The sequence below is a fragment of the Crocodylus porosus genome, unplaced genomic scaffold, assembly GCF_001723895.1.
Source record: "Crocodylus porosus isolate Cpor-Errol unplaced genomic scaffold, CroPor_comp1, whole genome shotgun sequence".
Lineage (NCBI taxonomy): Eukaryota > Metazoa > Chordata > Crocodylia > Crocodylidae > Crocodylus > Crocodylus porosus.
The window spans coordinates 43,153,183-43,176,479 of record NW_017728909.1 but is presented as its reverse complement, the minus strand read 5'-3'; the positions used below and the strand labels follow the sequence as shown (position 1 = coordinate 43,176,479).

Below are 23,297 nucleotides of genomic sequence, written 5' to 3'. Positions count from 1 at the left end.
ACCCTGACTGGGCAGAGCGGGAGGTCCCAGAGTCCTCCTTAGTCCTGGAGGGAGACGGTGCTCTACCCTGCGGCTCCCGGGGGAGAAGGGCCTGGCAATAGTAGTCTATCTCCTGCTCACAGTCCCTGATGGCACACAGTCTCTGGACTGTGGCCTGGAGCTCCTCCAGCTGGCACGCCAGAGACCCCCGTAGGGAGCAAACCCCGCAAGGGGAGGTGGCCATGCTCCTGGGCCCCAGAGCTTAAAAAAGGGACAGGCAGCCCCCGCAGTCAAGAGCCAGGGGCTCCGTCTGCATGGAGCCCGGAACCATGGGCTCCGTCTGGGTGGCCGACTCTGAGATGCCCAATGGGGGGCCCGCAGAGCCCGAGGGGACCCTTGGGGTGTGACACGTGCCCATCCGTTTCATGCCTCCGATAGGCTGGCTACGGCTGGGACCGACTACTCTGGGGGGGTTCGCAGGCAGGGTCTCGTGCCCTCCCACGCCCTCTCCTGCATGAACTCCACGCTAACTCAAGTGCCCGTTTACGCAGCCTGTTCACACGGCTTCGGTTGCGTGGCTCCCTTGGGGGCTGGGCCAAGTAAGGGCCTGGTTGGGGGCTTGACCCGGCCCGGCTCCACGCAGCCGCCTCCTTCCAGAGAACGAGGAGTTAACCCCTTCCCACCACGAGCCCGCTTACCTCTGGCTGTGCTGGGGGTCGGCAGGGGGCTCTGTGGCTGCTGAAGGGGTGTCTGGGGGGCTTCGAGGGAGTGGGGGCACAGCAGGCTTTCACCCGCGCGTCTCTCACCACTCCGGAGCTGAGGCCAGGGGCCAGGCCATTCTCCCCACCCCCACAGGGATTCCTCTCCCCTCTACCTTACACAGACACCTCTCAGCATTAGTTAACATACCACATGCTGGCCATAGTCCTTGATGTGGGGGGCAGGACAAAGACAGACAGGATAGCATTTTAGGGCTTTTTGGAACTAATCAACAGGTAACTGGTAATGTCCCTCCCTTCTTTTCTTGGAAAAAGTTGTTTAAGAAGAGCCTGAACTAATGAGAGGCTTTTGTTTTGTTTGATGGGCTGATAAATGCTAACAACTCCCTGTATAACACCCTGCTGTGTAACTCAATGCTCTGTTATCTCCAAGCTGGCTCCCTCTCTGGTCAAGGGGGAAGGAGAGAACCGCTCCCTAATCAGAACATCCTGCTAGCCTGGCCATGCCCCACCTTAGCTCACCACTGTACAAAGGGAGGAAGGACTACTCTAGTGCTTCCTAGCTTCTAGCCTGGCCCACTGCAGGCATGTGCTGGCATTTCTTCAGTCCAGGGGGGGATGTCTTCACATTTACAAATCGGTTCAGCCAGCCAGGTCAGACAAACCTGCAAAGATTTAATCAATTCAGGCTTTTTGGAGGTCTGTTCCTAGCCTTAGGGTTGCCATATGTACATGCATACCCTATACCATGAAGACACTGGGGGTGGTAGAAATGCAGTTCTTGACAATAATTTATACAAGATGACCACAAAACCATTTTCAAATTCTAGTAGAAAAAGTGGCACAAAGTTTTACATACAACTTAGATCCCCCCCTTCCATGGTAAGGGAAAATTGGGCAGCTCTTTAAAGAAAAGGTTTCAACTGTTCCGTGGCACAGAATTTACAGCAACCAATTACACAGCATATTGTCTCAACCTTATAAACAAGTGTCGCCAGATATTTCTGTTACTGCTTTCAACTGTGTGGGGCTTTTTTGCCTTCCTTAGATTACATAAAAAAAAAACTGCACTCTGCTTGCACAAAACAGTTTCCAATTAAGGATAACACCCAGCAAATTCATTATTAATTGTAAATAGGAAAATCTATGAATAAAGAAAGCGGGAAAAGAAGCACATTAAGAAAAAAAAACTGAACTGTTATTAATTTCTCACCACTGGGAACTGACAAGAGAAAGGCTCCAAAAAGATGCTATAAAGCAAATTATTACAAAAGATACAAATACATACTCAACAGGGAAGAGCTTGATATGAATATCTCCCATGCTTGTGTGGATAATGGCACTATCAGAGACCCTTTTGGGGCCTTCAGCTTGAGTGGCTGCCATGACCTCTTCTTTAGATGGTTTCTCATTAAATACATCTCTGTCTGAATCTGCACTCTTTGTATCTTCTGGTTCACGTTTAGTAAACTGACGAATAAAGCACAAATAATCCTTATATTTTCCCCTACTTTTACATATTATATGACATTTCACAACTGAAAAATCAATTAGGAATCTGCTAAATCCTCAACTAGATTTGGAACATAAGCAGAAAGATCACATAAAAGCTGTTCCCCTGCAATTCAGTATGTGTAAAATAAATGGTAATAGAAGGCACTTACACTTGTATAGGTATCAATTCCCAGCACAGTTATTTGCACATCTAAACAATCAGTGGCCATTCCTTTGCACCCAGCCAAAATCCCATGGTAAAAACACTGTTTTTAAAAAGGGATGGAATACAAATGATCAGGCAGGTAGGATCAAGCCAAATTAGCAAAGTCTTCTGGTTTCATTACACAGACATATCAAGTTCCTTTTCTGCCATTATTGCCAATGCAAAGCTCAAGAAAAAAACATGTTTAATTCAAAACAGGAGCTTCCATCCCCCAAACAATTCTCCAAGGATGGGAGTTGCATGCTAATGGCAAAGGAACAGAGAAGCATTAGAATACAGTAGAGAATGAATACATTATAATATCTCAGCTGACAATTACTTCACTGCAATATTCTGCATAGTTTCTGTGGCCATGGGTAGGTGTTACATTTGTGCTGGGAGAAAAGCTGTATTCATTTTCCTGCAGCAGAAACCTTCCGAGAGCCCCAAGAGAATTGCTACTGGGGAGAATGGCCCCCAGCCACCTGCCTCTCCCTCCCCCCCATACACCTCCTGGTTGGCCTAGAGGAGTGCCAAGGGTGGCACAAAGCTGTGCCACTGTGGTAGTCCTCTCAAGACTTTGGGAGCATGTGGGTGTGCCAACACGTCCCTCTTGATCTAGTCAGTGCTATCTGGAACTTCAGAATACACATGCTCGGTACTACAGGACTACAATCAAAGTGAAGTTAGGCAAGTGGAAGTCAAACTTACATTATTTCATCATTCCTTCATTGTCCAGGCAAAGCCCCAATGCATTTGCTTTGTTTACTTGATTCTTTTTATCTAAAAACTATATTGTAAGCTATTCAGGGTAAAAGACTGTTGTGTCTTTGTTATTTGTCTGTAGTTCAAGTGTTCAAGAGCACTAACACTACACTGAATTTTCTAGATACGATAACTATATTTAGATAGATAGAGAGAGCAAGAGAGAAAGAGCCCCCTTAACTATATCCAAGGATTATATTTACCCAAAAAAATCAATTATTTCGAATGTGATGAAGATCACCCAAGCTTCTTAACTCCTTGAGCAACTTAGTGAAAATCAAAGTGATCCCCACACTACTTAGAGCTAATTCTAGAGGTGCACCGATACATCAGTTCCATATCGGATGAGCACCGATATAGGGAAAATTGACAGTATCGGAAATCAGCTTTTTTTGCCTGATGTGGTCAATAATGTGGCTTATAAATGCCCTGGGCATGCACACAGCCACAGCATGCACACAGAAGGAGCGCAGCCCAGTGGCTTGAAGAGCAGCATCTGGCTGGTAAATCTGTTGTGGGAGAAGGGTAGGGGAAGGGAAGGGGTGTGGTGGGGTGCAGATTGAGGCCCCTGCAGTGAAGGAAGGAGTGGGGGCAGGGGCAGGGGCAGGTGCTGCTCAGCCAGGGTAAGGTGCAGGACAGAACTACGAACGGTTCGTCCAGAGGTTGCAGGGCGGCTCCCGCCACTGTGTGTACCTCAGGTGTGACCCTAGATCTGTGCATGGGATGGGCTGGACTACTGCTGCAGTCTTGGGGCTGCTCCAGGCTCTGGCAAATTTTGGGGTGGCTGTAGCCCCCTCATAGTACCCTCCGAACACTGCCGCCACCACCTGCCCCAAGCACAGCTCAGCCCAACCCCTTGCCGGGAAGACCCCGGCACAGCCCCAGCAACAATCCGCCCTCATCCTGCACACAGATCCAGGGGGACATGGCCTCCCCATGCCCTCCTGGGGTGAGCACAGCGGCAGGAGCTGCCACCCCCCACGTCCACTGGACGAGCTGCTTGCAGCTCCATCCCACACCTCACCCCACCCCCACTCCTTCTATCACCGTGGGGGGCCTCGATCTGCATCCCTCACGTCCCTTACCTTCCCCACCCCAAACGCTGGTCTTCAAGCTGCCCAGCTGCATATCAGAATCTGATAAGGCTCCTTAAAAAAATCGGCCATCAGTATTGGCCCCCAAAATTTTCTATCGGTGCATCCCTAGCCAATTCCAAGTTAAAATATTATTTCAATTTAGGAACACACCTTCTGAAAGGCTATTATTTCACTACCAAAATTCAAAACAAAAGCATTAGAAAGATGTAGGAGATTTAAAAATAAACAAAACAAACCCTACAAAACACAGACAGACAAACAGACCAGTTCAACAACATAGAAGTTATTCAAACAAAAACCACACATACCATGTAAAACCTGTTTTTTTTGAAAGCTGTGCAGACTATTGTTGGATCTGCCTGGATGTTCTGAAGAACAGGGTTTTCTGATGCTTTCATCTCTATGGTGACAGCAGCCCGATGTTTCTTTGCTACTCCTTGAAACAAAGCCAGCTGCATTACCCTGATATTTTCCTGTTTACCTAGAATTCGAATGCATCTACAATACAGAATATTTAAAAAAAGCATCAACACCATTTCCATGATGCTTAGTCTCTCCCCTCTGCCCAGAACTAGACTCTTGACACAATTACTACATTAGTCTTTTTTTGGACAAGCTACAAATTACTAGCTGTGGGCCAAGTGGGTCGCATTTGATATGGATTCGGCCTGACTCAGGGGACAGTGATTCTATTCGCCAACTCAGATCAGATCAGATCACTGTCCCGACTTGATTTGGCCGAATCTGAAGATTCAATTCTGATTCAGAGAATCAGTGATTAGGCCACAGACACAGCTTTGTTTTTCTACATACCTCAAGGAACCAGGCGCGGCTCACTAAACACTGAGATGGCGGGGCAGATCGAGCATCCCACAGGAGCGTGGGGGCCACCCACCACGTTCTCAGTGGTGCACCTGGAAGTGGACTGGAAGTACTTCTGGTCCACTTCCAGATCTGCCGCTGAGCACGCAGGGCCCCTCACACCCACTTGGCTTAGCAATCAGCCGTGGGGGACGGCAGGTGCCTCCCCAGACCCAGGAGGCACCAGTCACTGGGCTGAGGGGATTTGGGGGGTCCCCTGTGCACTTCCAGGTCCACCGTCGAGCATGCAGGGGACCCCCGCACTCCTATGGGATGTTCCATCCGCTCCATCATCTCAGCATTCACGAGACACCTGGTGTCTTGAGATATGTAGAAAAAAACATATAAAGCTGTGTCTATGGCCGAATTGTTGAATCTCTCCAAATCGAATTGGAGGCTTCCAATTTGATTCAGAGAGATTAATGGGTTTCCTGATTCAACTCAGATACGGAGATTTGGCCGCCGAATCTCCTCTGAACGGAATCAGCAACCAAGGCTTTGCACAGCCCTATTAATGACTATTAACTGGCCAGTTACAACACTTATGAAGCTCTCCTTATTCAAACCTTAGAGAGAGTCTACTGCTCATTGTTATCAAACCAAAAAAACCCCAAGTCATTGATTCTTATTTATTTTGCAATACAAAGCTGCAAATAAAATTATCTTAATTTTACATTAGTCTTAATTTTACTTGTAGTCATTCCATATAAGAACAAAACAGGACAGATGGTATAAATACCCTTATTTTGAAGATTTTATTTAAACACACGTGATTCCATTTCACCAAGTATTACACCACAAAATTTAACATTTAGCCTAGAAACAGCTTACAGCAGGGGTGGGCAAAATGCGGCCCACCAGGACATTCCATCTGGCCTGCAGGGCCCCTAAAAAATTTAGAAAAGTAATATTAATCTGCCCCGGCTCCCTGTCACACAGCCCTCGATGGCTTGCCAAAACTCAGTAAGTGGCCCTCCACCCAAAATAATTGCCCACTCCTGGTTTACAGCCTAATTGAAACCAGTAACCCCTCCCCGCAACCAAGAAATCTATCATACAAAATTTTCAATTTGTTAAAAATCTCATTAATATTATATTTTTCGATAGTCATGACATATAAATGTATATTCATAATCTGACTATGACTTACCGGTTTGTTTCTACATTTATGACCTTAATACCCAGCATCGTTCCATAGAGCACAAAGTGTCCAGTTTCATCAAAAACTATGTTGATTAACCTTCCAGCATCCACTTTCTCTAGTTCACGCTCAACAGCCATACGTCGGCCAAACTCCATGTCCGGCAGCTGTTGTCTCATCTGCTGCAGCTCAGTAAACATCTACAGAGATAAGATATTTTTTGTACGTTTTGAATGTATTACAAGGTTCTGATGTAGCCTAGCATCTAAGCATGTGCTTAACTTAAACAGACTTCAGTAGAACTATTCAACAATTCACAGGTCTCTGTAATTTTCCAATGAATTATTCAAATAGTTTTTCTAGCTAAATGAAGATCAAAAGGTAATTAGTATCAAAAAGGAAGTTAATCTAAACATGTGGGTTGTAGCATTCAAGATCACGGACAAAAAAAACCAAAACATGTTCCCAATGTAACAATTCAATCTTTAACAGAGACATAACTAGCAAGTTTTACATCCTGGGCAAAACTACAAGAGAGTGGGATGGAAGGAAGGTGCTGAGCACCAGAGTAGGATGGAAGTGGTTAGTTTTACCTGCCTAGGAGACTCAAAGACATTAGCTGCTGCAGCACTATCTGCCTGCCACTGCAACTGCTGCTGCAGCAACTCATAACATGGCACCTGAGAGCTGCTGCCATCATGGCACAGACTCCCTCAGGTAATCAATATTCTGGTGGCCCCCAAGCCAGCACCTGAGACTGCTGTCCTACTCACCCACCCTTTGTGATGCTATTGATCTCTAAAGGACTATTTTATTTAACATTTGTTATTGATTTTAATTAAAGCAGTCATTTTTTCAGAAACTTCTAGAAAAGAGACAATATATCCTCACAAAAATGATTAAGCTACCTAAATAAACAAAAATAAAAATTAAAGTATATTGGGCAAAATTCAATAAAGGAATACAGAAGTAAGGTCACAGGATGAGAACAGAGAAGAAAACCCCATTTTGTTAGGCAAATAAGTAATAAAGCCTCATAGCACATAAACAGAAGATAAGTACCTAACTGCACTAATAAGCAAACTAGTACTCAGTCAAAATAGTGAAGCAGAAATAAAAACAAGACTGAACTTACACTTAGGGATTCATCAAAGACTCTCATAAGTTTCCCAGTCAAGAACCTAAAAATTCTAACTTTTCTATCAGAACCAATGGTGGCCATTTTCTTGCCATCAGGTGAAAAACTTATGCTGGATGGGTAAGCTTTGCATTTAGCAAATTCATATAAATCTGTATCTGTTTTATATTCCCAGTTCACATTTTTGGGGAATTTGTATTCACGGGGAGTGCCAGTCCAGTACTCTATCATTCCAGACTTGTCAGAAGATACTACTACTTTGTAGATAGGGTTTAACTGTATCTGAGTAAGAGGAGATGTATGGAGTTTATCAAAAACATGAAGTGGCTGGTTATTTCCTCGACCATCATATATGAATATCTTCCCTGTGCTCTTCTCAGAAGTTGCAACAGAAGATATGGCATCTCCAGGACAATATACCCATTCACACTGGCCAGGGTAGAAGCTGGAACAGAACCAGAAAAACAATAGAACAAACAGGACTTATTTTACTTGGCCAGAAACATATAATGATTTGCTACACAAATTTTCTAAGGACTAGTCAATTTCTGTTCATTCTTATTTTCAATATTACAAAGGGTATGATCAATAATTTGATAGCCCAGAGCCTATGTAGCAAGTCACCCCTTTAATTTTTTTTTTTTAAATCAAATGACAAGGGCAAATTTTTCAGTAGAACCATTATTTGTTAAAGCTGAGGCTATGAGATTTACTAAGATTTACAATTATGATACCAAGGAGAAACATTTTTTGATAACCAATTTACTTCTATATAGGTGGCCCAGCAACCCAATTTCTTCTTCCATATTTCTTCAAAGTGATTATGACAAGAGTGGGTAAGGGGAGGTAACTGGACAACAAAAAAAGGGCTGCCAACTACTACCATCTCAGATGTTAAAATGTAGTGGAGGCTGAACTCAATGTCTCACATTAAATTTTTTTCCTGCCCTAAAACTGGTATTAAGCCACATTCTTGTTACAGCTGAAGGCAATGATAATTTTGTCATCGAATTCAACTGCAGCAAGACTGGGTCCTGCAATAAACTGTGAGAACCAGATTACATTCAGCTGGAGTTCTGAAGGCATATAAAAATTAAGTGGTTGGCTGTTAATAAATATATGGACTCTTTACAATTAAAAGAAGTTAAAGAATTGGAGAACTGCCAGTGTTATACCTATCTTTAAGAAGGATGCCTGGCAAAAACCTTGAAAATTACAGATCACTGAGCCTTACTTCAGGGTCAATAAACTAACTGATACATAGTTTATTGTATTGATACAATAATTAAAGAAAGAATGATTAAATACAGAAAGACTGGTACATGCTCGACACGGAAGCTGTGTTATTTAGATTTATTTGACAAAGGCACTGAAGAATGGTAAGATATCATTTATCTTGGATTTTCAAAATACTTTCAGTAAAGATCTGCAGAAGAAGCTATTAACAAAACCAAGTAATCACAGTATGAGGTGCAAGGTTTTGTTGTGTTTTTAAAACTGGTTAAGAGGCAGAAAAGTATAAGAATATATTGAATATATACTGTATTTTTTGTATGCAATGCACCCCCAGATAAAACATACACCTTGTGTTTGGAAGTCAGAATGTAGAAAAAAAGATTTTTCCAGAGTTATAGTGGACTGTGTGATACAGAGTAAGTCCTTGTAGGAACATAAAATGTCCAGGAAGTGTGGCACCAGGAAGTTCCTAATGCCAGCTACCTCATCCAAATGGTCAGCCGGGAGCAATACTTCCTGGACACTCTGGGCGCATCCACACATGCAGGCACATGCGCTTGCAGCAGCTCAAACAGCAGCAGCACAAATTTGTGCCGGAGATTTGTACCTTAGCACATGTGCCTGAACATGCGCTTTGGTGTGGGGCAAATTGTGCTCCTTGGGGCAAACTGACCCTGCCCAGCTCCGCCTGGATATTCAGGTTGGCTGGCCCCAGCAGTATAAAAAAGCTGCCCTAGTGAGCGATTCAGGGCTTCTTACCCTCAGGAGCTTCTGAGGTCTGACCAGTTGGCATCTGGGGATACTAGTCAGCCTCTTGTGCCAGTTGGACTGCTGAAGCAGCCCTAACTTAGAGTGGCCCCTGTACCCTCTGCCCACTGCAAGAGTCTGATAGTGGGGGCTGCTGCCTGGCTATGACCCGCTGCCACCTGCAATAGCATCTGGCCCCTGGGACCTGCACTCCATGGCTGCATGCCTGCCACCCCCAGACGGGGACTGCACAGCCACCTGGGCTGTGGTATGGGCACTGCAACAGAAGCACCTGCACCTCTGGGCCAGCTGCCAGTGGCACTGCTGTTAAGTCTTCTAGTGCACCTGCTTTGCTATCTGGGCAGCTATCGTCCAGAAGATGTGCTTGTTGCACTGGCCCACTTTGAACTGTTGAAATTTGTCCTCCTGGCCCCAAATGGCCAGGAGGTCAGCTACCTTGTCTGCCCTCCACCTGGATCCCTGATGCTGGCCCTGGGCAGGCTCCTTTGCCTGGATCCTGGTGCTCCCGGTTTAAAAACTGTAAGATCTCTGATAAAACAAACCTAAATTATCTCATTAAAATACCCAAAATCTGCATTGTTCTGCAATTAAAATGAAATGCCACTGTATATAGGGAGATAAGTTGGGCAATGTTTTATTGATATATTTACAATTTTAAAGCAATTTGGAAGCCTACCAGTGCCTCTATCATCATCATAAAATGGATTCTAAATATCTATACACTTTGGCATTTGCTTTTGGCTTTTTTATCATAGAAAAATCAGAGCTGCTCCTGCCCCCTTCGCTCACCAGTACATGAGGAGAGCTGCAGCTGAACCCACAGCTGCTTTGTGGCACTGAGCAGCACTAATATGCCAATGCCCTGCCTCTGTCTCTCAATCCCAACCCACAGCCCCGCCAGTGCCCCTCATTCCTGTTCTGCAGCCCCTGCCTACCTGCCACTAGCTCCCTCCTAGCAGCAGCTCCGTCCTAGCACCAGGACATGAGTCCAGCTGCAGCTGTCCCACATGTTGCTTTGTGGCTCTGAGCAGTGCCAGCTCTTACTGTTCTGCTCCTTGAGCCTGTACCCAGGCCCCAGATGTTGTTGTTCTTGGAAGCCCTCAACTGGGGCTTAGGCACTGGGCTGGAAAAGCCTCTTCCCTTCCAAGCTGACCTCCCCTTGCACAGGCTGCTCTAGGGAAGTAGTGGGGCTCTAAGCCTGGCTCTAGCAGCCTTTCCTACCCAAAACACTCCTCCATTGTTGACCCCCATCTCTCTCTCGCACATGCACACACGCACACACCCCCTGCTGTCACCGCTGCCCCTCCCCACAACCTAACACTCCCTCCCCCAAAATGATTCCCTAGACCAGGAGCCCCACAGGCCCGTGCTGGCTGCACTGGTGTGGGCATGGGACAGGGCTGCAGTGTGGCTGTTGCCCCAGAAGCCGCAACTCCTGCCAGCAGTTCTCCTCTCGTCAGGCAGCTGGGCACACAGGGTGTGAGATGTCGGGGGATGCGGAATTTGTGGAGGCTGGGTAAGAGGTGTGGGGGGTGGGTGTAGGGTTTATTGGGGACATAGGTGGGAGGTTTATGGGTGGGTGTAGGGGTTGTGGCATTTGTAAGTGGGTATGTGGGGGTGTGGGATTTGTGGGTTCATGGGAGAGGTGTGAGGGGGCCTGCCACAATTCCCTTGCCCCCCTCCCACAGCATGCATCAGCCGGCCCTTGGGATCCTCATGGCCTGCTGCAGGCAGAGCCCCCTGATGGTGCACTCTGTTGCCTGAGATGCAGGGGGCTACATATGGTGTATGGAGCTGGTCTGGCCCACCGACACACACCTTCAAGCAGGGCCAGCCCCTGATGTCATTTGGCACTCCTGGCACTGCATGCAAGAGCTGTGCCCCCTTGGGGCAGGCCAGCTCCTGCCTCCATGCAGCTAGCCTGGCCTGATGGCGTGTGGGGCACATGTGATGAGGCACATGGAGGCAAGAGCTGGCTCGACCCATGCAGCTCCTGCATGTGGGGCCAGAAGCCCCAGGTGATGGCAGAAGCTGGCCTAGTTCTGTCTGAAAGCACGTCTGCGGGCTGGGCCAGCTCTGTGCACTATGTGTAGCCGCCGGGTCTCAGGCAGCACAGCATGCTGCTGGGGGGCTCTGCCTACAGCAGGCCACAAAAGCCCTGAGGGTCCACTGCAGGCTGCTGCTGCCACCAGGGCTGTGCTCTGTAGGGGTGGGCGGGGGATCCACCCCTCCCACACAGTCCCCCCCTACTCCCACAGTCTCCCCACCCACACAAAGTTCCCGCTTACCGGGGACAGAGCATGGGTTCAGGCCACTGCTGCCAGCCTTGCCCTGCTTCTATTTGCTCCAGCATATTGAGGCTGCATGCTGGAGCAACAGGGGCACACAGCAGGCATAGAGATGCTTGGGCCAGGCGCTAGAGCATCTCTTCGGAGGGCCCAGCCTCCAGTTGCTTCAGGGCATGCTCCAGGATTTCCTGGAATCAAACTTAAGAGTCTGCGTTGCAAATATGCAGCGCAGAAATAGTTTTGTGTCCCTACCATGCTTCCTGCTGTGTCTCAAACTGCTTAGAGACGCTCCTACAGGCACGTACTCGCTCATCTGGATGCAGCTTCTATGTTCCCAGGAAGACTTACTCTATGCTACACAGTCAGCCATGGATGGACACTGTGGCTGCTTGCAGTTATTAAAAAAACAACCCAAAAAGCAAAAAACCAAGCAACCCATGCTTTACCAGAAGAAGCAACGTGTTACTTTGACCTCGCTCTGTAGCATCTATATGGATCAGGTGCTTCCGTGGGGCTTTTTGGCGCTTTTATCTAATAGCTGAGTCGATCAGCTATTAGATAAAAGTGCCAAATAAGCCCCATTAAAGTGCCCAATATATAGACATCAGGCAAGCTGTCTCTTCTGGGAATGTGTTGGCCTCCGTGCAGGAACATGTGGAGTTTTGGGGTGATTTTTTTTTTTTAAATGTCTGCAAACAGCCTGCGTTTATTCTCACAAGCACTTACTCTATGTCACACAAAGTTAGGCCCCAGACCCTTTCAAGGAGAATCTTTGAAAAATTAGTTCTTTACTGTAAGTATTTATTTATATGAGTTCCTGCAAATAGTGTTATTTATACATCATAAACCTCAAAATAATACCAGCGACTCACCTGCTGCTTCAGGCACAAGCTATAGCGCTCAGCCAAAATCTATGGGTATAATGGGATTAACACAGAACTCTATCATCTTGGCAACTGCATGGCATGCTCAGTGTCTCCATGTGTGCTTTTTTTCCAAGCAAAGAAACTAGGTTCACCACTTAAAACACAACCCCAATTTTAAGAGTAGCTGATTTTGGAGGAAAAGGTACAAACAGAAAATACAGTAATATCAAGAAGTAGGTTAGGAATGGGATGCTACTAAGTACCAGAATGGACTGGCATTTACAATTACTTATTTTTCATTTTGCTAATTTGTATGATTTGGTCATATGGCAGTATTTTCAGAGGAGAATACTATTTAGGCAAGTAAAAAAAAAAATAGAATTTTGAAATTGGAAGCAAAGCTAGTCAACTAGGCGGCACAACGGCAGATAAATTTCAAAGTAGGCAAGTGCAAGACAACCAATGCTATAAAGATTATGCAGAATTATTTATATTGATGCTAGATCATGGGTTGTTGACCAAGGGTACGCATACTCCTGGGGTAACATTGTAAGGTCCGGGGAGGTACACGGGGGTGGGAGGGGACGGAGCACCACCACCCCGTGCCACTGCCTCACAGGAGCAGGGCCAGGGCGAGGCGAGAGCAGGACCACACAGATGCTGTGCTGCTGCCACTTGCCACACCCCTGCTCCGCATTTGGCTGCTTGCCACCCCCACCCCCTGCTGCTTGGCATCTGGCCGATAGCTGTCACCCTCTTCCCCCAGCGGTACACTTACTAAAAAGGGGGCTGCCAGGGATACACTTGTTAAAAAGGGTTGAAAACTCCTGTGCTAGATTAACTGTGGCCTCTCCAGAAAAACATTCAAGCATCAATATGCACACAACTCTTGCTCGTGGTGCGCACATGGGGTTGACAGACACACACCAAGATATTCAACTACAGTATGGAAAGCATACCAAATAACATTTACATTATATGAATTTTTAGATGCTCATCATTTGTTGATTAAAGTTTTAGTCTTGGTCAAACTGAATCACTTCATTAAATGACATAACTTAAACAAAAAAGGATTTTTTTTTGTCCTGGTAACCCAAACATACGCAACAGCTGTCAAGGTAAGCTAAAAGTTTCAACAGAACAGTTGGGATTTGTAATACCAGCATTTAGGAGGGGATTTGCTTATGGAATAGGCACATTAGCTGAAAGTAACATGAAATTAACATGATCACCAGCAAAGTACTTAATGTGATTATGTCAAAGGGAATTTTCAAAGATGGTTTTCCACTTGCCCAATTCTATTCCCTTTGAAAGAAGTGGGAGTTTTATTTATCACTGACTTCACAGAGAACAGTTAGAAAATTCCTCACTCAAGTTTAAATTAAATTCAGAATGAAAAATGTAAAAATCAGTTTATGCTGAATACATATAGGTTTCTTATCTCAAAGAGATCTTGGAGAGAGTGAATCTTCTTGCATGCTTTTGAACAGCATTTCTTTAACATGTCTATTGCTTCTAATGTACTCATTAAAAACATGACTTTTGGGGGGGTGGTTTTATCATTATAGAGCTGCAATGATTTAATCACTTCTTGCATGGTATTTTCATCCAAACACTGCATAACTACAGAAATTCCTGAACAGCAACACTAAGGAATATAATATCTCTATCAGCAGAAGCAGACTGCTATCATGGCAGTACAGAGGTCACGCTCCTGTTTGCTATCCACTAAGGCTCTCTCTACAGGTTACATGTAGACCATCTGAATTAACCTAGTAATTGCATGATACATGCACAAATTTATTATTGTGCCATAAAAAAAATCCAACCAGCTATAAAGTTAGAGCTGGAAAATGTGTATAGGCAACCCTCACCATTCACGGGTGATACAGCCTCATATCCCCCACGAATGGTGAAATCTGTGAATAAGGCACTGTGTTCATGAACACAGCCTGCATGCGTGAAAACAATGCCCCCAGTGACTGGGAGAGCGTGGAGGAACAGCTCTGGCAGCAGCTGTGGGAGCCCGGAGGCAGCAAGCACAGAGCTCCTGTAAGTGTATAAAGTGTATTTAAGATGTGGGTTCAGCATTTGCAAATGCCAAACCCGTGAATAACGAGGGTTTCCTGTATTAACTTCATAACTGGTTTCGATCCAACTTTAATTTGCATGTGTAGCATATCTATAACTCTGTGGCTGGGAGCCCATTCATCTGATGGGGCTCCCAGCTGTGGGGGATGCACCATGCACTGCAATGGATGCAAGTCCTATCAGCTGATGGGACTCTAATCTGTGGTAGCATGTGAAGTGCTGCTGTGGATGGGAATTTCATCAGCTGACAAATCTCCCATCTTGCGCAGTGGGAGCTGGTACAGGGGGAGCCTGAGATCACAATCCTGGGTTCCTCTTACACAGGCAATAAGGTGTGATAGGATCTGATGCTGGATCCCAATCACACCTCCTGCCATGCACATGTGGCATGGGAGGAGGCACAATTGTGTGGACTGTGCATTAGATCTTATCATGCCTTTACCTGAACGTCTGGAGGGGCCCTTACATACATCAAGTGGTTGGCTTTCATTTTCCATCAATTCTGGTGTGAACTAATCCATTATGTCTGTTATTACTTGCAAAGCCATAGAAAACAGGGATGAAAGATGTCAAGGAACCATTTAGTCAATCTCCCTCTCCTATCTTGTTCTTATGACATATTACAAACATTTGCTTGTTACAGTATCTTGTAATGAAAAATATGGAAACCCCTCCCATCTTTAAGAAGGATGCAGGTAATCAAGCTGCATACAATTCTACACACACCAAAAATCCCAACTCCTCTAATCTCTTCTGATTATAGAGCTGGCTGGAAAAAAAATAATTCAGATAATCAAATGGTTAAAATAAATTCCCTCTCCCCTGCCAAATATTCCAAAATATTCTCCAATGCCCTAAGGATGTTTTAGAAAACAAAACAACTTACCCCAGTTTCAGCATATTTATCATATCAAAGTTTACTACATCAAACACCTTCATTGCTTTGTCATCTCCAACAGAACAGAACAATGCACCTTCTGAACTACTGGCAATACTCTCGATAACTCCTGTTACAAAAAGTCAATACATTAAGACAGATGCCTCCATCTCAAAATTGTATTTAATTCTTCAGTTTCAGCTATTTGGAAGCAACAATTATCGGGTACAGTATTTGTATTTTAAATCTTGCTCAAACTGTTTATTATAGTTTACAAGTTCAACATAGAACTGCTAATTTCTGTATTTTCTCTCAAAATAGTTGGCTATCATAAATACAAATAGTGATCCGACACCATACTACTTATTTTTCTTACTTCACTAATCCCATTAAAAAGCCAAAACAATGCATAGTCTTTATTTTCTGAAAGAATTAAATTCTAAAATATGTGACTGTTTGAGGCTCTCACTTTAGTCACTTTGAGCAAATATATTTTAAGGAGATACGTCTATCAGATATTTAAAAAATATTAATTAGCACTACTTTAAAAATGTATCTCACTATTACCATGAAGTATCTGTGTTCTTGACTTCTACAAATATATAATAAAGCACAGATATTACAGACCAAGGTGTGAAGGATCTAGTAAATGATACATGTGACAATTACAAAAATTTAACTCCTTAATACATTAAGGTCTCTGGTTTTCCAAATTGTTAAGAACACTTGATTAATTTAGTATTTAAATATTAAATGTTACAAATGGGTTATAGATAGCCAAGAAAAAAAAGAGTTCTCTTTTTAAAAAACAGATGGAGTAAAATACAATTCTTACCTAAATGGCTGCGAAAATGCTTAACAAATTCAATCCCTTCTTCTACTTTTTTCCAGAATTTTACATGTCCATCATGGCTAGCTGTTATGACAAAATCTGTCCTGAAATTATATTAATTAAAATTTAATGTTGAAAATTTAGGGGATGGAAAGGAAGAATCATGGTAAACAAGATCAACATATAAAGACTGGGAAAACTAATGAAGTTGTTTACTTCTTTTGCTCAAAATGTGAGGGGGACAATATAAATATATAATGTATAGAAATGCACAGATGTATCAGTTAATATATCAGCATGGATAAAAGGAAAATTGACACAATGGCTGATGTGGCTAATAATGTCACAGATAAATGCCACGTGCATGTGCACAGGCACAGCATGCCAAGAGTGCAGCCTGGAGACTCGGAGAGCAGCATCCAGCTGGTAAGTCTGTGGGGAAAAAGGGGCATGGAGGGGGGGAAGACCAAGGCCCCCACAGTGAGGGATGGAATGGGTCTGGGGAGGCATAGGGGGGCATGGCAAAGGCAAGATTGCCTACTGTAAGCACAGGGCCAGGAACTGCATCATGCTCTTCCTGGAAACGGATCTGAACTGGGGCTGTGCTCAGGATGGGTGGGGGCAGGACAGGGGGCAGTGCTGGGAGTGGGGGGTATGGGGTGGCAACAGCGACTTTTGGGGCGTCTGTAGCCCACCCCATAACCTGCCTCCAAGCATCATGGTCACTCTCCCTGCCCCCACTTTCCTGGAGCACAGCCCTGGCCCAGCCTCCCTTCACTGGGAACAGGCTGCAGCAGGCAGCCTCCCCTTGCCCCATGCACAAATCTGGGAGGCACAATACTATCATAGTGCAGTTTAAACAATGTCCCATGAGAGTCTGTCCAAGTATGTAGCAGCAATTCAATCTCTGCATCGGTCCTCAATACACAAGATATTATCTTCTTGCATTTTATCTGATTTGCAAACAAATCTGTGACATCATTACTAAACATGACATAACATTACTAATATTATTCACAAGTCTGATTTTTTAAAAATTCTACTATTGTTAAAAGTAAAATACAAATACTGAAGCGATTAAAGGAAAATAATTTTCTCCTTAGTCACTATAGCTCCAATTATGGACAACATGCAAGATATCATTAGGTAGCCCACATAACATAGCAACTGGGGAGAAAATAAATAAATAAATTTAAGATCAATAGCGTCTCTTGAACCAATCTGCAGCCCTTTTCTTCAGTGAGCCAATTCTTTTAAAATTACCTTTGAAAACTTTATGATCAATTGGTATTTTTAAAGTTCCATTAGGAAAAAGTTCTAGAAAGAAAATTTCCTGTCTATACATATATGACAGGAAGTTTTCTTTCTAGTTCCTGGACTGTAAAACAAGACTTACTTAGTACATGCTACATGTGTAATGACATCTCTGTGCATATAACTGCGTTCATACATGGAAGCACTCGGAAGGTTTTCAAGGTAGACATGTTCAAACTCAAGGACTAAAATTAAAAGAAAAAGCAGGAATTAGTTCCTTTTGATAAAACTTTATCTTCATCTCTCTATTAATTAAGCTTTGATCAACTTGCTTGCTTGCATCTTAGTCAAGAACATAAGACAGTGGTCAGCAACAGTTTCCAGCAGAAGGATGGAATGATCCAGTTCAGGTCCAAGGTAGGGCAGCGCTAGGACCCAGCTACCGCCATTGCTGCTTCTCCCTGCTGCAGCGCAGGACAAGAAAGCTCCCTCCTGCCCAGCTGCAAAAATGATTTTACCAAACACCTTGATGCTGCCATAGTGGTCACTGAACTAATATCAGAAAACTACGAGCAGTTTGTAAAAATGCTATGCACCATCTCAAAAAGACATCTCTCAAGAGGCTGTGGAAAAAACTGTGGGCCAGGACTAACACTGGAATTAGCTGATAGATAAACCAAGTACAACAGGCTGTATGAAGCAGACCTGTCTGCTGAGGAAACTATTGCTTCAGCAAAAGAACTAGTCATTTTATTAGTAGAGGGAAGAAGGTAGAATCTCATTGAGAATGTGGATATGACACATAATAGCAAAAGAACAGGGACAACCATCTGGAAACTTACTAGTGAACCAGAATGAACAACGCTACAATGTCACGGCAAATCAGGCCATCAACCAACTCACTGAAAATGGTAGGGCACCAAATAAACAATCCAACTTTCAAATCGAGATAAAAGATGACCAAGAAGTTCCTCCTTCCTTGGGACACGTTTTACAGTGACTGACTTAACAACTGCAGTAAGCACCGTTAAAGACAGCAAAGCCACGGGCCTTGACAACTTGGGCCTGGCTACTCCTATTGTACAATATGTGTGGAACCATGTACAAAATACCCAAGATAGCACCAAGCATGTATTGTAGCACTCCTAAAAATGGAGATAGATCCCTCACATCCAAAGAACTTCAGACCCACATCCTTTGTCATTTTTCAAAACTTTATAGATGCTTTATCTTAAGGTGCTTGTCACTGGTTGTCAAACAATACCTAATTCTTGAGCAAGCTCGCTTCCACCCAGGGAAATCATGCACTGGTCAAATACTAAACATCATGCAGTACATCAACTATGTCAATCCAAACAAAACACAGGTTAATCTCTTCCACCTTTAGAACTAAGATACTAATAAGTAGCTCAACCTAATGGAATGGAATAACCCAGATCCTACATATTTGGGAATGACACTAGACTGCACATTTCCATATAAAATGAATATAAAAAGATGGAAATGTAAAGTTAGTTCCTGGAACAACATATTTAAAAACTTCATCAACTCCATATGGGGGGAAAGGGGGGGCATCCAACGACACTACAAACTAAGGCACTTGCACTTTGTTATTTGGTAGCTGAATACACATGCTTGGTTTGGGAAAGATAGGCACATGTAGAGAAGCTAGACACTGCGCTGAACAAAAGTTGAAGGTGCATTACTGGATGCCTTAAAATAATAAGTGACAAAAACTTCCATCTACTCGCTTGAATTGCCCCACCAGACATCAGCAGAGCAGTAGCAAGCAAAATGGAACCCACCCAGCAGACAAAAGACAAGGGACACGCACTACCTGGCCACGTTGTGGCTCCCACGACTAAAGTCACAGAAAAGCTTCCTCTCAACAATGCAGCTACACAAAATTGAAATATTTATAAAAACCCTTTTGTTTAAGAGTAGTTGATTTCCAATATTTTGGGGATACACATTCTGATCCAATTTCCCTTAACTTGATCCCTCCCTTAGCCCATAATACAATATTTATAACATCTCAATCCAAGAATCTTTAAACACTTGGAAGGAGACTTGGTCAACATTCATTTCATTATTATAATAAAGGAAATCATACATGGTGTTACTATAGAGATTCAGGGCTTGAAGTTAAGGTCTAGGAGACAGAATTTTAGGACAAAGCCAGTGATATTTTGTTTATAAATGAACATACAACACTGATGTTCTAGATTTAGTTCCAAAAGCAGTAAATGAAGAAACTCTTTTATGAAGAAGTTATGCCACAATTTCTTGTATTTTCCTTTGTAGCACACAGGGCTACCAATTTCTTAAGACAAGGTAACAAACTACCTAGAGACTATTAGTTCTGGGTTAGAATACATCAGTTCCTCTGTAGAAGCAGTGGAAGTAGTAATTTTCAATACCCATGTAAAAGACTGTTTGTCCTCTGTCCTTTGACTAATAATGATGGCCAGGACAACTGAATCTATCTAGGAACAGGTGATCCACCGCAAAGCTAAATTGGACTACAAAAAGTAACCTAACAACTGCAGTCACATAAGAATATGTAACAAAAAACCCTTCAATTTTCTGAGACAAGAGATGTGCTTATTCTGTCTCTCAGATAGCTGTCTGATATTGTTAATAAGATGGATATGACTATTGCTATTTTTGAGCATGCAAAAAAATATGCCACATCAAGAATTTCACAAAAATCACAGACTACATTTCTCAGGAAAATATTATGTTTGACAAAAATATTTGTCTCAAATTGCTAAAGGAAAGACAAATATGACAATGAAATTAGACAGTTATTCAGATTAGGCAAGCACTCTATTTGAAAATGTGTTCACTTTTATTAGCATCTTTCTCCAATTGATTTTGTAACTAAATCCGATTTTTACACTGTGTTATGTAGGTTGAAAGCTAAGTATTGACTTGTTTGTGCAGTATCTCTTTCTGTCTCTACAACTTAAATGAAATTGCCAACATTTACATATCGGGTACATACTATACTAATCACTGCTTATCCTGCTAAGTTTGCACCTGATTAATACCACCAAACCCATTTTTGCATTCATGCCACTGTTCATGAGAAAATGTCAAGCAAGTATGTTTGTTAGAACTACACCACCAAAATAGCCAACAGGTGCTCTGTAAGAAGTTACTCTATTATTTCACACTAGAGGTATGAAGAACAGCGGTTTCCCTGCCATTAAGTTATTGCTTCCCTATAAATGTGAAAATCAATTAAAATCAATTCCCATCTGAAAGCATTTCAAACTGCAGGCTCAATCCTGCAAACAGGCTCAAATTTATTACTATGAATACCGGGACTTTTCACTGTAGCAAAGTAAAGCACATGCAGGTTTGCACAATGAGAACTCAGTGACAGGCTGGGATCTACTTCTTTGTTGGCTGGTTTGATACAGGACAGGGTGGCTGGTTTGATACAGGGCAGATACAGGGTGGGGCGCCGTCACAACATCCTTGATTCCCGGTCCACCAAAAATTTAGCTCATGCTAAAACTGTTAACAAAAGTATGGAAATAACTTTCAGTGAAGCATTGGATACATGGTCAAGATGCTCAAGAAAGCTAGACTTTGTTTTATGAATCTGAAAAAAGAAAGGTGTGCATTTAATTCCGATGACTACAGAACCAATGAAACGACATCTTTTGATACTCTTTTGCTTAGTTGGGGTTTTTTAGATGTAATTAATACACAGCCCAATAAACTTACATTTGTTTGTGCTTTCATCAGAAGCTGAATAATACATCACTAGGCCCAACACTATTAGTAAAATGAATAGCCTCTTTTAAATGGACAGCAATGTGGTGTTGCACTATGGGCTACAGTGCACCACGCCATCTGTACCCTCTTTTCAGAATCTTAGAACCATCCATGGCCACTTCCACAGGCATCTTTAAAGCCTTCTCTGCAAGCCAAGGGAAGGCAATGTGGGGAGGGGCAAAGTTGCTGGAGGGGCACACAGCAGCGGAGACAAGCCCTTGTGGGACATGTGGATACGGCACAGCACTGCCACAGAGCTGCAGCGCTGCACGACCACCTCTCTTCCGGCTCTGTTATATTCAGATGCAAAATGTGAAACAGTACGAGGAAAAAAATGAGCCGTCGAGTAAGGGGCACATTTGGGTCTAGCTCCTGGGAGAGGCCGGTCCATGGAGCGAGAGACACGTTATCTGCGGCGGCTTGTCTCCCCATGTCGGGAGCACGGGGCAGAGCTCTCCCCTGGCGCGGTCCGCCCCGGCCCCCCCGGAGTCGCTCCGCGCTCGTTACCTCTCCTCTTCTTCGCTTGCGCGGCCTCTCCCGGGAGAGGCCCGACCCACCGCTCCTCATCCTCATCCTCCGGCTCCGGCTCCGGCTCCGGCTCCGGCTCGCTATCCCCTGCAGTCTCGAGCTTCCTCCTCTTGCGGTCTGAGTCGCTGGACGCCATGTTGGCTGACCTCACTCCCCGCGACGCGGGCCCCCGGAAGTGACAAGTGGGAGCGGGCGGAGGCGGCCATTCAGCGCTGAGCGCGCGCGGTTCGGAGCCCAAGGAGGTCGCTACAGATCGCTGTCGCCGTCTCTATCGCCATTGCTATGGTAACGGCTCCGTAGGGCAATGGTAGCACACCCCGACACCTGCCCCTCCTACCCCCGGCTCCTCTGGAGTCTCCTGCGGTCCGACTCCCCGGCCCGGCCAGGGCTGCGCGTCAACCCGGCCGGGAAAAAAACTCTAACAGGGCCCCCGGGACCAGTTTCTGTCCCTGATCTCGGCCAGAGATGTCCTGGGCCTCGTGCCTGCTGGGTGTGTGGGCAGTGCTTCCTGCTTCTTCCTGGAGAGCTCGTTTTCAGCCAGTGACTTCCGCCCCGCCCCTGTTTTCTCTTCGCTCTTGTTCCCCAGATTCAGTTGCTGCCTCCCTATTAGCTCCCTCCAGTAGCAGGGAAGGGGAACCATTGCTTTGTGAGCGTAAGGCCCACGTTCATATATGTCAGATAGGCCTGGCAGGTGGCCAGAGCCTTCGTGTCAGATTCGTTCCCTTTTGGGCTAGGGACAGACATTCAAAAGCCAGTGCCTGAATTGATTCAGTCTTTGCAGGTTTGTATAACCCAGCATTTATCAGCCCATGGCTCATGACCCAAAACTGGGTTGCAAGAATATTTCAGAGGGTCACAAGCTGCGGCAGGGCTCGGGTAGCCGTCATAGAGGACATTCCGGTTTTCGGCTACTCTATCCTCTGTTCATACGAAACCTGATCCCTTTATGTCCTCTATTTTTCTCGTTGAAGGCATCTGGTTTCATATCAAGAGGGCAGAGAAAAACCGGACTGTCCTCTCTGATGGCCACCCTAGGCAGGGCAGAGGGACAGTGGGAAGGTGTCTGTCCCTTCCAGTGGGGGAAGGGAGTGGGGAAGAGCTGTGTGGCTGGGCTGGCGGCACTGGGGCCAGTGCCTGTGTTCATGGCAGTGCTGCTCAGGGGCCAAGAGGAGCTATGACCAGGTTGCCTGGTGCAGTGCAGCAGCCCCAGTCCAGGGCAGGAGGGGTGATACAGGCATCTCCTCCTCCCTCCAGCCCATGACAGGGCCAGACTTGCTCTGCTGCCACCCTCATGAGCCAGAGCTGCTGCAGCCATCTCACTCCAGCTGAGTCAGATGGGGGCAGCTGGGGGGGGGCGGAGCAGAGGGGC

The 23,297-nt window shown here is 44.8% G+C and overlaps 2 protein-coding genes across 4 annotated transcripts in view; one reads left to right on the top strand and one right to left on the bottom strand.

Moving 5' to 3' along the window:
- Positions 1 to 22,079, bottom strand: part of PPWD1 (peptidylprolyl isomerase domain and WD repeat containing 1) — a 28,960-nt gene extending 6,881 nt beyond the window's left edge. The window contains exons 1-8 of the mRNA XM_019532144.1: positions 21,908 to 22,079; positions 17,754 to 17,856; positions 16,361 to 16,461; positions 15,535 to 15,655; positions 7,397 to 7,844; positions 6,271 to 6,461; positions 4,568 to 4,757; positions 1,987 to 2,168 (exon numbers count right to left, since the gene is read on the bottom strand). Coding sequence (XP_019387689.1) covers positions 1,987 to 2,168; positions 4,568 to 4,757; positions 6,271 to 6,461; positions 7,397 to 7,844; positions 15,535 to 15,655; positions 16,361 to 16,461; positions 17,754 to 17,856; positions 21,908 to 22,064 — 1,493 coding nt within the window. The 5' untranslated portion in view covers positions 22,065 to 22,079. The remainder of the gene's footprint in view (positions 1 to 1,986; positions 2,169 to 4,567; positions 4,758 to 6,270; positions 6,462 to 7,396; positions 7,845 to 15,534; positions 15,656 to 16,360; positions 16,462 to 17,753; positions 17,857 to 21,907) is intronic.
- The window catches only part of CENPK (centromere protein K), a 38,154-nt gene continuing 36,576 nt past the window's right edge, over positions 21,720 to 23,297 (top strand). Inside the window, exon 1 of one of the 3 annotated variants that reach the window (XM_019532154.1) lies at positions 21,720 to 21,746. In XM_019532154.1, coding sequence (XP_019387699.1) covers positions 21,735 to 21,746 — 12 coding nt within the window. In that variant the 5' untranslated portion in view covers positions 21,720 to 21,734. Of the gene's footprint in view, positions 21,747 to 22,123; positions 22,236 to 23,297 lie in introns of those variants that run through there. The other 2 variants (XM_019532156.1, XM_019532157.1) reach the window with 2 other exon arrangements.